Source organism: Hypomesus nipponensis, chromosome 23 (genome assembly GCF_054491055.1).
Source record: "Hypomesus nipponensis isolate SF chromosome 23, ASM5449105v1, whole genome shotgun sequence".
Classification (NCBI taxonomy): Eukaryota; Metazoa; Chordata; class Actinopteri; order Osmeriformes; family Osmeridae; genus Hypomesus; species Hypomesus nipponensis.
The window spans coordinates 22,777,251-22,792,500 of record NC_140383.1 but is presented as its reverse complement, the minus strand read 5'-3'; the positions used below and the strand labels follow the sequence as shown (position 1 = coordinate 22,792,500).

General features: G+C 51.8%; 1 protein-coding gene across 1 annotated transcript in view; it reads left to right on the top strand.

Moving 5' to 3' along the window:
• Window positions 1-15,160, top strand: part of osbpl6 (oxysterol binding protein-like 6) — a 27,958-nt gene extending 12,798 nt beyond the window's left edge. The window contains exons 8-23 of the mRNA XM_084689014.1: window positions 1,950-2,053; window positions 2,591-2,683; window positions 3,825-3,993; window positions 4,431-4,561; window positions 5,153-5,260; window positions 5,777-5,908; window positions 6,532-6,619; window positions 9,272-9,525; window positions 10,168-10,305; window positions 10,543-10,606; window positions 10,839-10,917; window positions 11,983-12,127; window positions 12,342-12,486; window positions 12,970-13,096; window positions 13,577-13,699; window positions 13,803-15,160. Of these exons, the coding sequence (XP_084545140.1) occupies window positions 1,950-2,053; window positions 2,591-2,683; window positions 3,825-3,993; window positions 4,431-4,561; window positions 5,153-5,260; window positions 5,777-5,908; window positions 6,532-6,619; window positions 9,272-9,525; window positions 10,168-10,305; window positions 10,543-10,606; window positions 10,839-10,917; window positions 11,983-12,127; window positions 12,342-12,486; window positions 12,970-13,096; window positions 13,577-13,699; window positions 13,803-13,911 (2,009 nt within the window). The 3' untranslated portion in view covers window positions 13,912-15,160. The remainder of the gene's footprint in view (window positions 1-1,949; window positions 2,054-2,590; window positions 2,684-3,824; window positions 3,994-4,430; window positions 4,562-5,152; window positions 5,261-5,776; window positions 5,909-6,531; window positions 6,620-9,271; window positions 9,526-10,167; window positions 10,306-10,542; window positions 10,607-10,838; window positions 10,918-11,982; window positions 12,128-12,341; window positions 12,487-12,969; window positions 13,097-13,576; window positions 13,700-13,802) is intronic.
• Window positions 15,161-15,250: the final 90 nt, after the last annotated feature.

The window sequence follows — 15,250 nt, the reverse complement described above, 5'->3', positions numbered from 1 at the left end:
CACACTGACCATATGTACCCATCACCACCACACTGACCATATGTACCCACCACCACCACACTGACCATATGTACCCACCACCACCACACTGACCATATGTACCCACCACCACACTGACCATATGTACCCACCACCACACTGACCATATGTACCCACCACCACCACACTGACCATATGTACCCACCACCACCACACTGACCATATGTACCCACCACCACACTGACCATATGTACCCACCACCACCACACTGACCATATGTACCCACCACCACACTGACCATATGTACCCACCACCACCACACTGACCATATGTACCCACCACCACACTGACCATATGTACCCACCACCACCGCACTGACCATATGTACCCACCACCGCACTGACCATATGTACCCACCACCACCGCACTGACCATATGTACCCACCACCACACTGACCATATGTACCCACCACCACCGCACTGACCATATGTACCCACCACCACCGCACTGACCATATGTACCCACCACCACCGCACTGACCATATGTACCCACCACCACCGCACTGACCATATGTACCCACCACCACACTGACCATATGTACCCACCACCACCACACTGACCATATGTACCCACCACCACCGCACTGACCATATGTACCCACCACCACCGCACTGACCATATGTACCCACCACCACCACACTGACCATATGTACCCACCACCACCACACTGACCATATGTACCCACCACCACACTGACCATATGTACCCACCACCACCACACTGACCATATGTACCCACCACCACCACACTGACCATATGTACCCACCACCACCACACTGACCATATGTACCCACCACCGCACTGACCATATGTACCCACCACCACCACACTGACCATATGTACCCATCACCACACTGACCATATGTACCCACCACCACACTGACCATATGTACCCACCACCACCACACTGACCATATGTACCCACCACCGCACTGACCATATGTACCCACCACCACCACACTGACCATATGTACCCACCACCACCACACTGACCATATGTACCCACCACCACCGCACTGACCATATGTACCCACCACCACCACACTGACCATATGTACCCACCACCGCACTGACCATATGTACCCACCACCACCACACTGACCATATGTACCCATCACCACACTGACCATATGTACCCACCACCACACTGACCATATGTACCCACCACCACCACCACACTGACCATATGTACCCACCACCACCACACTGACCATATGTACCCACCACCACCACACTGACCATATGTACCCATCACCACACTGACCATATGTACCCACCACCACCACACTGACCATATGTACCCACCACCACACTGACCATATGTACCCACCACCACCACACTGACCATATGTACCCACCACCACCACACTGACCATATGTACCCACCACCACACTGACCATATGTACCCACCACCACCACACTGACCATATGTACCCACCACCACACTGACCATATGTACCCACCACCACCACACTGACCATATGTACCCACCACCACCACACTGACCATATGTACCCACCACCACACTGACCATATGTACCCACCACCACACTGACCATATGTACCCACCACCACCACACTGACCATATGTACCCACCACCACACTGACCATATGTACCCACCACCACCACACTGACCATATGTACCCACCACCACACTGACCATATGTACCCACCACCACCACACTGACCATATGTACCCATCACCACACTGACCATATGTACCCACCACCACCACACTGACCATACACGACACTGACCATATGTACACAACACTGACTGACCGCTTCTCTTATTGTACCAAGCCTTTGCCGGTTGAGAAAATTAAAATTTTTGTAACATAAAGATCCCTACCTCATGCTGTATCTGTTTGTGTGTGTGTGTGTGTGTATATGTGTGTTTCTGCAGAGCTGTCTCGATGTCAGTCCAACCTGATTGAGCTGAGCAGGTTACTGCAGAGTTTGGAGATCCTTCAGAGAACTCAGTCTGCCCCCAGCTTCACTGACATGCAGGTAACACACACACAAACACACACACACACCAGTACACACGCACACAAACAGCGTCTCAGAGCAGCTTGTTTCACACTACGTCATGGTGACGGATGGGGGAGGGGCTTCCCTCTGGCCTCGGTTGCCTTGGCGATGATGGAGGGGTGGTGTCTCTGCCTCATGGTCAGGCCCGGTGAGGCCCGATCTATCTAAACCCAGGCCCTGCCTTCACACACACACACACACACACACACAGCCATCAGTCATCCTTGCTCTCGTTTCAGGAGCTTCAGTTGGTCTGTATCTAACGTCAAAGGGCCTTTAGACTGCACCACGACTCACCCTAAAACTAAAAAGGACCAACTACCATTTGCATTTGAGCTTCAAATATCATTTTCTTTAACACGTAATTATGTCGGGCTGTTCTGTGGATGAGAGTCCGATCCTTTTTCATTCCATCGCTCTGAATGTGAGTATGCTGCCTGTCTCTGTTGCTTGGTGATGGTGCAACTTGACCTTGATCTAATTAACCATCTCTCATCCGTGTGTGTCATGTAGACCATGTGTTTAGACTTATCAAAGAAAGACAAGCGCTTGAGCAGAAGATGGAGAACTAAGAGTGTCGGCAAAGATGCTAAATTGCAACTTCAGGTACATCATCTCCCCCCATCACACACTTCCACACACATCGTCTGCCTTGTGACTTCAAAACGAAACCATTCCGACGCCCCTTATACCTTTAGACCCTTAAAAAGGGGGTATTCAACCCTGTTCCTGGACAGCTGACTTCTGAAGCTAACCCAGCCCACCTTATTCTCTTATTAGCTGCTTGATGAGCGGAATCATGTTTGTTACGACTGGGGTTTGGGTGCAAAAAACCTACAGAAAGATAGCTCTCCAGAAACAGGGCTGGAGAGCCCTTCCCTAAACCCTTACTGTGACACACTTTAGCTGCTAACGTTTAGCAGGAGTTTCTTCTCACCATAGTGTCGATGCAGTGTGCTTTGTCTGGTCTCGTTGGCCTGCAAAGCAGCATCGCAACATTTGCACCATTTTCTCCCACCAAATGTTTCCCCCCGTTCTGCGTTCAAACGTCCGACCATCGAAGGCTTCGGGAAAAGGTTGGTCATGCTGTGAAATCACCCGGCGCTGCTATTTTAAACTGTCCCAGAGACAGTCAACCCCAGAGCACAGTGGAAATGCCTTCTCCGTCACAGCTATCCCTGTCTATCACTGGGGGCTGTTGTGTTAAGACTCCGGAGCTTAGAACCTTCCTCAATCCTCACCGCTCAGCCTCCGGGAAAAGCACTGGCAATAAAGAAATGAGTCAAGGAACTCAGAGAGAGAGAGGGAGAAAGAGAGAGAGAGAGAGAGAGAGAGAGAGGGAGAGAGAGAGAGAGAGAGAGAGAGAGAGGGGGGGAGAGAGAGAGAGAGAGAGAGAGGGAGAGGCAGATAGAGAGAGAGAGAGAGAGAGAGAGAGAGAGAGAGAGAGAGAGAGAGAGAGAGGGAGGGAGGGAGGGAGGTGTCCTCGCTTCCATGTTACAAATGGACAAAGTCGTGTAGATATAGCTACATGACTTTGCAAGATTGAATAACAGTCCGTTGTCAACCCGCACACCTGGTCAAGTAACCGATTCAAACGAGCGTGTGCGATCGCTGCCATGTCCCCGTGTGCCTGAGCCAATCGAATCAGGCTTCGATGATCGACAGCATCGATGCGACCGCCGCTGCGTTCCGCCCGCCTGTCTTCACAACCGGTGTCTCTCTCCCCCTGCTCCCCCTGCTCCCCCAGGTCCCGCTGTCCGCCAGCATGTCGCCGCTCCGCCTCCACTCCTCCAACCCCAACCTGTGTGCTGAGCTGGCTGACTTCCAGCCCCCGGCCCCGCGCCTGCCGGACAGCGTGGAGTGCGCCAGCGACTACATCAAGCTGCAGGAGGACTTCTGCACCATCGCCCAGAAGGGTAGGTAACACGCAGGGCCGCAGGGCCGCAGGGCCGCAGGGCCGCAGGGCCGCAGGGCCGCAGGGCCGCAGGGCCGCAGGGCCGCAGGGCCGCAGGGCCGCAGGGCCGCAGGGCCGCAGGGCCGCAGGGCCGCAGGGCCGCAGGGCCGCAGGGCCGCAGGATTAAAAAGTAAGGCACAAAGGTTTTTAAGAAGTAATGAAAAGACTCCACAAAAAAGTTCTCAGCATTTCACTTTTATACTGCCGCACAAATACGGAAGACTAAAAAGATAGATTTAAGACAATATGTAAAACATGTTGGTGCCTCAGACTTTTGCAAAGTACTGTATGTACAGATTATAAACGTAACGTACATTTAGTTTAGTTTGTGTTATCTAGTTACATATGTAGCGATTGTTAGCGAGGTTTGGCTTAAAGCTTCTCCTGTTCTTTCTGCAGTCCACTCTCTGTTGAAATCGGCCTTCAACACGGTAGCCATAGAGAAGGAGAAGATCAAGCGAGTCCTGTCTGACCAGGAGCAATCGGCTCCCGCATCCCAAATCAGCACCCTCCGAAAGTCTCTGTCCCAGGTACCGCTTCTCCTACATTACCCAGGCTGCACCTCTCCCAGGACGTGTCAGTATCAGTTTGACTGCCGCTATCACAGTGTCGGGGGAGCTAATGAGCCGTCGGAGGTCTCTGCTGATTCCCGTCACTTTCATCACCATCAGAAACGACGAAACAGGCGGCTCTGTTATCTTTCCCGCCACTTAATTGGAGAGAATATTAACTGTGGGAAGTCTATTATCTCTTCACCTCGGGGCAATCTCTCTGTCCCAATGATTTAATTGGAGTGTGCCAAAAAGTTGACATTCGTTTTGTGGTTAGTGTCAGCGGAATTATCCCCGCAGTTCTTAATTGGAAGTTTGCTTCAAAGTGTAGGGTCAAGATTGGGGTTTACGGCTGAGTATTTGAGCGTGTGTCCACGCCCTGCTTGAGGCGAGCGTGTCAGTATCGGACAATTTTTGCCGTCTCCTTTCTGCTCTTGAAGCCTGGGCGTTCATGTGTCGTGTAGGGGGGGGGGGGGGGGGTTGGGGTGTCCTGTAGGGGGGGTCTCCCATCCTTCACCATCTCCTCGGCAGACTAATGACCTTGCTGGTTGTCACTGCTCCTGATTCCAGGCCCTCTCCCAAAACGCGGAGCTCCGAACCCGCCTGGGCCGCATCCACTCCGAGTCAGTGCTGTCTGACCAGGTGGGCAGCGGGAAGATCATCTCCACACACGACGAGGTACCTCTTCCCTCTTCCTCCGCTGGAACTAGGCCCCTTCTATGTCCTCCTCCTCCAGTCAGACACTATCAGGACTATCACCCCGGTACCGGCTGGGTCCGTGTCGGAGACGCTGGCTGGGGTTGTCACAGCGACAGTGCCGTAGCCTCGTAGCCAGGCCAGACGTACCCGTAGCGCACCAGAAAAACGCTGGTCAGGAACTGCGTCGGTCGATTCCCATCATCGATTCGCCATCCGTAGAGAATGATTGTGTTTCCAGTATGTCTTGGCCGGTTCGCTTAAACGACCAGACCCGGACATCAAGGGTAATGGAAAAATCACAGAAGGATAAGCGCTCAGTCAGGACAGAGAGAAAGAACAATGGCATTAGTGGGTTCGGAGAGATTGATCTTTATTCACCGGCTCAGCTTCCAGCTCTATCTGAATCTCTCTCCAAATCAACCTCGACCGATATGCTAATGTTCTTGTTTTATTGGTTTTGTTTTTGTGTGTGTGTGGGCGTGGTTTGTTCTGCAGGCCAGCGAGCAGATTGGCATCCCGCTAACCCAACAGGCGTCCAACGAGAGCCGACTGTCCATGTCCGAGTCCGTGTCGGAGTTCTTCGACGCCCAGGAAGTGCTCCTGTCCGCCAGCTCTTCGGAGAACGAGGTGAGGGGGGGCGTAAAAGCGGGGAGGGCGGTCCCTAGGACCTTGGGGGAGCCTTCTGAGAAGGGAGGGTGGAGGTCAGACTTGTCAGGCTGCTGGGGAGCTTGGATGAGGCATCGCTGAGCTGGAGTGTGAGCCTGGGAGATAAGAGCCACAGGGAAGCTAACCCAAAGACACGCGGCCCCCCGAGGGGGCCCCCTCTGCTCCAGGGGCTCCTGATCCCCCTGTCAGGGGCCCGGCCGTCCTCCCTCACATGGGGGGCGAGTCCTTCATCACTCCTTCGCGTTGTCAGGGATAAGCTCTTCTCCGCGGGCGTGGTTACAGGCTCTGTGGCCCCCGCGGCCACCATCATGGGCCTTTTCTAGCATGGCTACTGGCTTGGTTGTATGCTTCTGTATGGAAGTGCATGGAAATGCTGCAGTGTCTCATCTTGTGATTACTGCAGAGGGAGAGATAGCCAGGCTGCAGTTTGCTAGCCACTGGCAAACTGCAGTGTCTGTGTGTGTGTGTGTCTTGTCCCTGTGTATCGGTGACCGCAGCATTCTGTTATTGACCACAGCTCGTGTGTGTGTGTGTGTAAAGTCATGCGCTGACTCGCTGCCCCTCTGTCCCTGTTCCTGTCGCAGGCCTCAGACGATGAGTCATACGTCAGCGACGTGAGCGACAACATTTCCGAGGACAACGCCAGCGTCACCGACAACGTCTCCAGACAAAGTAGGCCCCGCCCCTCTCTGCACCCCGCAGCCAATCCCCTGCCTACGAGCAGGGAGCTCATGCAATACAGGGGTCGCATACACTCACACACACATCCATAAAAACACACACAGGACCATATAAACAAACGAACGTACACACGTGCACACACACCCGACAATACACTCACACATTCACACACGACCACACGTGCGCTCGTAGACACACAACCATGAAATTGTACACACACACACGACCAAAGTACACTCACACGACCATTTACACACACACACACACACACACACACACAGCCATACACACGCGCCATGTCGGTCCATGGGGCAGGCTTGACCTTGCAAGGCTCCTCTGTGCCAGGAGTTTTACTCAGGACTAAAAGCCCTCAGTGAAAGTGAAGACTAGACTGTCTCCTGCCCCCTGCAGGCAGCACTGGTACTGCAGCAGCCATGAGACCAGGGCCCTCAGTTAGAAAACCGTGTGTTGGGTCCATACTAAGAGTGTACAAGCGCACAAAAGCAGAAAATGTATATATCCCACACACATCTGAAGGCAATGTTCCCTTGTAAGTCGCAGTCCGTCTGGAAATGTGTGCCTGTGGTATAGCTTCATGTCCTGCCCTCTCCATGCTCCACATTTAAACGTAAGTGTTCAAGGCCAAGCGCCTCGTGAATTATTAGAATCGTGCCCGCCGACAAATGGTTCATCACGTTGAATCATGGCAACACAAACCATGAAAAGGAATTTCTGTCACAGGAAAAGGGGCACGTTCATGTTCCCTGTGGCAATTTCACACCCAAAGACAATATGAAATATGAAGCTTTCTACTACAGATGATAATAATTTATTCAGTGTAGCCTAGTTAACAGGATTGAGCTGAAAAGGACTCAGTATATTAATATTAATATCCGGGGAAGGCAAACCAGACCTGAAACCTGTCCCATCCTCGTACTTCAGCACCTGCACTGCGCTCCACAACTGCCCCCTAATATCAGTACCACACAGACCACAACTGCCCCCTAATATCAGTACCACACAGACCACAACTGCCCTCTTATATCAGTACCCCACAGACCACAACTGCCCTCTAATATCAGTACCACACAGACCACAACTGCCCCCTAATATCAGTACCACACAGACCACAACTGCCCCCTAATATCAGTACCCCACAGACCACAACTGCCCCCTAATATCAGTACCACACAGACCACAACTGCCCCCTAATATCAGTACCACACAGACCACAACTGCCCCCTAATATCAGTAGCACACAGACCACAACTGCCCCCTAATGTCAGTACCACACAGACCACAACTGCCCCCTAATGTCAGTAGCACACAGACCACAACTGCCCCCTAATGTCAGTAGCACACAGACCACAACTGCCCCCTAATATCAGTAGCACACAGACCACAACTGCCCCCTAATGTCAGTAGCACACAGTTCCCTGCCCCCTAATGTCAGTAGCACACAGACCACAACTGCCCCCTAATGTCAGTAGCACACAGACCACAACTGCCCCCTAATGTCAGTAGCACACAGTTCCCTGCCCCCTAATGTCAGTAGCACACAGTTCCCTGCCCCCTAATGTCAGTAGCACACAGTTCCCTGCCCCCTAATGTCAGTAGCACACAGTTCCCTGCCCCCTAATGTCAGTAGCACACAGTTCCCTGCCCCCTAATGTCAGTAGCACACAGTTCCCTGCCCGCTCCTCTGCTCTCCGGTGGAAGAGCAATCAGCGCGGATGAAATATTGACCGGAACGAGATTTGTGTTAGCGTATATGCAACCCAAAAACCCTCCTTGTTTAAATGCTTTTAATTAAATGGATCTATACTATAAGTAACGTGTGATATGAAGGGAAGTTAATTGTCTGAGAGGCATCATTACACGCTCAGTGATTACTCTCACATTAACACTTCCTCCAATCTGGCTTCAGTTCACCACCATCTCACCGTGTTCCTCGCCAATTTCCTGTCTCCAAAATGTTTGCTGTCAGATTTTCCGCACAGATGCACATTTTCCTGTCCAGTTGGTTTTGATAGGTCTGAACTTTTGCGTGGGCAAAGGCGCAGGGCTCTTTCAGGCCTCGTTTTGTGCGTGCGCGACGGTTATCAACGAGGCCCCAGGTTTGTCCTGAGAAAACACCAAGAGCAGACAGCCTTTAACACATTCCACATTTCTATTCATGTAGCAAATGCTTTGATCCCGAGTTACATGGGCTTGATGGGGCTCTGCTGTGTGTCTGCTAGACTGACCGACTCGGTGACGCTCTGCTGTGTGTCTGCTAGACTGACCGACTCGGTGACGCTCTGCTGTGTGTCTGCTAGACTGACCGACTCGGTGACGCTCTGCTGTGTGTCTGCTAGACTGACCGACTCGGTGACGCTCTGCTGCGTGTCTGCTAGACTGACCGACTCGGTGACGCTCTGCTGCGTGTCTGCTAGACTGACCGACTCGGTGACGCTCTGCTGCGTGTCTGCTAGACTGACCGACTCGGTGACGCTCTGCTGCGTGTCTGCTAGACTGACCGACTCGGTGACGCTCTGCTGCGTGTCTGCTAGACTGACCGACTCGGTGACGCTCTGCTGCGTGTCTGCTAGACTGACCGACTCGGTGACCCTCTCTCTCCCCTCCCCCCCCCCCCCCCCCCAGTGGCCAACGGAGACTTTGCGAGCAGTGCCTTCCGCAACGGCCGCCGCACCTGCCTGCCCGCCCCCTCCCCGGACACCAGCAACATCAACCTGTGGAACATCCTGAGGAACAACATCGGCAAGGACCTGTCCAAGGTGTCCATGCCTGTGGAGCTGAACGAGCCGCTCAACACCCTGCAGCACATGTGCGAGGAGCTGGAGTACAGCGAGCTGCTGGACAAGGCCGCAGAGACCGACGACCCCTTCGAACGCATGGTACGCCCCCGCCGGCCAATCAGCATTCGGCCTCCTCCTCCCCCCCCCCCCTTCAGAACAGGATGTGGTTTACTGCACCGGGGGAGGCTAGGATAGCTGACGCGAGGGCTTGTGACTTGTGAAAGAGTCGAGTTCAGACCGCGAGCACAAACTCTAGAGACTTTCCACAGTCTGGAAAAGATTGTTTTTGGTAGGCTTTTCCTTATGTGTTAAATGACACTGACAATATCGATATCAGTCTCCTATCAAATGTTGTGACATCTTCAGAGACCAGGCTGGGTGCTTGCACGTCAGTCTTCTCTGATCTCTAACATCTCTCATGAGCCTCATTTCTCAGTGCAACGTCATTTGCATACTAATATATAAGACATACTCGTTAAAAAGCCTATTATGATGCCTGATGACTTTTCTGTAGCCAGAGGGTTGTAAACCTGTGTCTAATGGCGTTTATCTTCACGGGTGACGCAGAATAAATAGGATTCGGCTGGGTTCACTCTCAAGGTGCTTGTTGAAGGTTCAGAGTGGCTCGGTGTGTTTGGAACGCCTCTCCTCTGATTGGTTGACAGTGTCGTCCTCTCCTCTGATTGGTTGACAGTGTTGACCTCTCCTCTGATTGGTTAACAGTGTCGTCCTCTGCTGCAGGTAATCGTTGCTGCGTTCGCAGTGTCTGGATATTCCTCCACATACTACCGCGCGGGAAGCAAGCCATTCAACCCTTTACTGGGAGAGACGTACGAATGTATCAGGGAAGACAAGGGCTTCTGTTTGTTCTCAGAACAGGTAGGTCGTCACTCGGTTTGTGTGCGCGTGCGCGTTTGCATAAGTCAATACGGCCTCACAAACTGAACTGCACTGTTTTACCTCTACAGCATGTTCATTAATGAAGCCCCAAGTGTAGGGTTACTAAAAGGAGTAGCTAAACTGTGGTCACCCTATACGCCAGCCACAGAGCTGGGGTGACACACGGTACACATGCGTGTCTCGGGTGACCCAGACTCCTGTCATCTGATCTTTCAGGTTAGCCACCATCCACCCATCTCAGCTTGTCACTGTGAGTCCAAGAACTTCACCTTCTGGCAAGGTAGGCAGACCTTCAACTTAATACAGTGGAGACAGCAGACAATTACCCCAGCTGGCCCGCAACCATTAATCACATTTGTTATGTAAATGTTTATGAATAAATGAATACATTGAGTGTTTGACTTGGGATTGTTCCAGCGAAGACGGCCGGCGTGAATTGATCGTTCTTGACGATCTGTACAGATAGTTCATTCAGGGGTTTACCACCTCCCGTCGTTGATTTTTCTTGGCAGATGTCAGGTGGAAGAACAAGTTCTGGGGGAAGTCGATGGAGATCCTGCCGATCGGGACGGTCAACGTCATGCTGCCCAGGTGAGGTGCCGTCATGCTGCCCTGGCCACGCTGCTCCTCTGGGTTCATCAGGACCACATCGATCTGTAGATCTCTCTCTCTTTGTCTCTCTTACCCTCCCGCTCTCTTTCTGTCTCTCTCTCTATCTTCTCACTCTCTAATAGTCTCTCTCCCCATCTCTCTCTATACTGTATTTCTTCTAGTAATTGGAACCTGCGTTTTAATCAATACCGTTTGAAATACAAATGACACGACAGCTTAATTGGCTGCGTAATTCATTTGTCACAATGCCAGCATCGAAGCATTGTAAGTGGGATCTTTGTAAAAGCGTTGTGAATGGTTCGCACTTGTACTCCCGCGCCGCTTCAATTTTACACTAGGCTCTGTGTTTGACCTCCTTGTCTATTCTTTGTTTGTCTATGGCCGCACTGCAGCTACAATTCACAAAATCTCTCTTACTAATTAAACGCCGCCCTTGAATAAACGCCGCACCAATGGGGTGTGGTGGGTTGTGGGGGGGGTGGAGGAGGGGTGTGGGGGGGGCATGCTCGATACCTGTCCTCTTTAAGGAGCGAGCGGGGCAGATGGAGCTGAGGGGTGTGGGGGCCCTGCTGAGTACGTTTTTTTTGTTTGTTGACGCTTTTATCCAAAGCAACTTCCAAGAGAGAGCTTTACAAAAGTGCATAGGTCACTGATCATAACAACAAGAGCCCCAAACATTGCGGGGAGCCAAAACATGAAGCATACACTGTGAAAAAAACGAATAAGTCCCAAAGGGTAGAACCATAAGAGCATGTTGTGAAACAAGTTACAATTAAACAACATGAACCTCAATCCTCCCATGACAAAATATTATTTGTACATTACAGAACATTTCAATAAATAATATTAATGTTACTGTTTAATGTAAACTACAATGTTCTAGCCTAATCATTTACCATAGGGAGTACTTTAGCCCCCTACTTTGGGTTTTGATTCACCTCCAGGAGGCCACCCAACCACTTCCTTCTGCCACCCCGAATGAAAACCTCCAGATCCGCCCCTGGTCTCACGCTGTTTATAACCACCGCTTCTCGTCTCCTCCAGTTTCGGCGACCACTACGAGTGGAACAAGGTGACCACCTGCGTTCACAACATCTTGAGCGGCAGGCGGTGGATCGAACACTACGGGGAGATCACCATCAGAAACATCCGGGGCAGCGCCTGCATCTGCAAGCTCACCTTCGTCAAGGTCGGACATCAGCACCGCCTAAGAGCAACCGAGTCTAAATGACATTTGTGTGACTAAAAAAACTCAAAACGGCTGATGTGAGGGGTGTTTTTCAAATCAAGTGACATTTTTACTGTTTAGCCCTTCTTACAAGCAATGTCAAAAAGGGCTCCATGCATGCCCGTTGAACTGCACCTAAACCAACCAGTTTTTTTTTCAATCTTGATCCTTTCAGGGAAATTACTGGAGCTCCAACGTGAACGAGGTCCAGGGCTTCGTGATGGACCAGGAAGGGAAGGTGGTCCATCGACTGTTTGGCAAATGGCACGAGGGGCTCTACTGCGGAGTCCCGCCCTCGGCCAAATGTGTGTGGAGGCCAGGTGAGCAGACGGCCCCGCGCCGCCCCAGGTGTCTCTACCTGACGGCCTGTTAGGGAAGAGCTGGGTCTAGACTGGACCACATGCCTGGACCACGTCCTGCTGTTAGTGATTCTGTCTTTGAGGAGAGATATATTTTATAGAGTGCGCCACCGTTAGATTGCACCATTCAGGGCGCCACAGTAAAGTACCACGCAGGCAAAGGCCTTACCGCGGCGGCCTGGCTTCGAATCCAGCCTTGACCCCTTTGTGGCTGGTGTTCCCCTCTCTCCCTCTCCCTCTCTTTCCCTATCTCTCTCTCTCTCTCTCTCTTTATCCCTGCTTTTCCTGTCACACTTAACTTACAATCTGTCCCAGTGAAGCATGAAAAATGCACATACACACACGCACACAAAAACATTGAAGTGCACCGGTCAACACGATCGATCTTTGTGGCCAGCAATGTCCGCCTGTCCCTTCCTCATCCCTGACCGTGTGCTGTTCCAGGCTCCATGCCCACAGACTACGAGCTTTACTACGGCTTCACCAGGTTCGCAATCGAGCTCAACGAGCTTTGCCCCGAGATGAAAGACGTCCTGCCCCTCACCGACGCTCGCTTCAGACCTGATCAAAGGTACGGCCTGGCCCCACCCCCCCTCTCCAACAACCAATAGAGAGCTGGGGGAGGGGGGTTGCGCAATAGCCTGACAACGTGGGCGTATGGTTTGGCTGGAGGCTCCCCCTGCAGGACGGAGCTGGAAGTGTCCCCTCCCACCCACCCTGCCTGCCGCAGGACATAGGTCTTCCACCCTGACCCTCGGGGCCCTGTACTGTACTGTACGTTCTAGATGTTTCCCTGCTTCAACGCACCTGATTCAGATGAATGGTTGTTGTCAGGCCTCTGTAGAGATTGAAAACGACCCGTTCGTTTGATTCAGGTGTTTTGGAGCAGGGAAACATCTAGAAACGCACAGGATAGTGGGCCCTGAGGACCAGGGTTGAAGACCACTGTACAGGACCTTCTTACGTCGAGATTCATCTCATGATCCGATCCGTCTCATGATCCGATCTGACGGCTTCGTCCTCTTTTTCCTCGATCCCCTCGACCCAACAGGCACCTGGAGGAGGGGAACGTGGAGCTGGCGGCGTCTGAGAAGCAGCGCATCGAAGATCTTCAGAGGACCAGGAGGAAGTATCTGGAGGAGGGCGAAATCAAACACCAGCCACGCTTCTTCAAGTGAGCGCTGCACCCAGACGCAGGTTTTTTTGGTCTTTAGGAATATCATGGCACCGTATAGCATTCAGCAGCGTATCTTGATATCCCGTCTCCTGTGTCCTAGGAAAGTGGTCGATGCCAACCAGAGAGAGAGATGGGTTTCAAACAACACCTACTGGGAGCTCCGTAAAACCCCCGGCTTCATCAACATGGAAAACCTTCAACTCTGGTAGCTGAGGAATCGCTCCACCCACCATCTCACCATCGCAGACAGAGAGGCTGTTACCTATGCACAATGAGGTTTTCAACAAAAAACCTAGTGACAAGGTGGTGGCACGCACAGTTACTAAGGGACGGTGGCACCAGAGACGAGTTGACGTTTCTGATATTCTGACGACGGACAGACGACGTCAACAGACTTATCCTTGGTTCACTTTCATTTCGCTTGCAGAAGCCGGGTTGTCAGGGCAACAATTTGACCACGTAGATCTCTCCTAAGCCGTATTGACTTCCGATTATGTCCTTGCCTTAAAAAGTCGCCTATCCACACCAACACATTGGGAAGCTTTTAGTGAACGCCACTTGATTTCTGAAAGCGGTTTAGTTGAAACTAGTGTTTGAATTAGGACTTTTGATTACCTACTGTATGTAAAATGCATGTTTAGAGTGCAGCTTTGATTGGCATGTCTATGCCATATTAACTATATCCACCTCATGTGTTGTAGAAAAAAATAGATATTTTTTTAAAATATCTTCAACATGACAGAATTTACACACAAAAAAAAAAGGTATTCGTGAGAATTGGCAGATATTATTTATTCAGATTTGTTCCTTCTTTGCTTTTGTTTAAAAATGCATCATTGCCGTTCTCTCCTGGGACCCAACGTTGTTTTAAAGTTGAAAAGTCTCCTCTCACTAGCGTTGTTCAGAAACTCTCCAAAATATTTCCTTTGGTCAACCTCCAGAGGGGGTGAAGATCTGTCAGGAGGGACATGTGACATTGCGAAACGACCACAACCTGGTCCCTTCACACTAAACACCCCCATCAGCACCATTGTTGTGACTATATGTGCTGTACTGTACAGACAACACTGCTACCCACATGCCAGCTCCCCCACAACTGGCTCCCACGTCATGTCAAGTACCACTTCTCTGTGATTTTCCCCTGGTTTGTTTACTGTGTGTGGCTGAATGTGTACTTCCAGTGTTAGTATATGGATGTGTGACGTCCCGTCCTGTCCCCCCCGCTGGCTGTGGAGACATTCCTCCCAGGTTCCGTGACCCTGGGGCCCCCCGTGGCTCGGGCTAATTATAACCCTTGTCACTGGTCAGGCTGTGTGTTTTCACCCACTGTGGCTACAGGGCTGTCCTGCGCTCCATATATAGCGGGGCAGCCCGTCACGTCTTCTACAAACTCACCCCTCAGCCGAGTCCAGTCCTAGAGCGTCACCGCTCACGCTACTTCCCAGGAGGCCGTGCAGCAGGGACTGAGGGAGGGGGGGGGGGGGGGGGGGGGGGGGTTTGAACTCTCCGCTGAGCGTAGAGGTCAGAGCGTCCTCTAGTCTGAGTCAC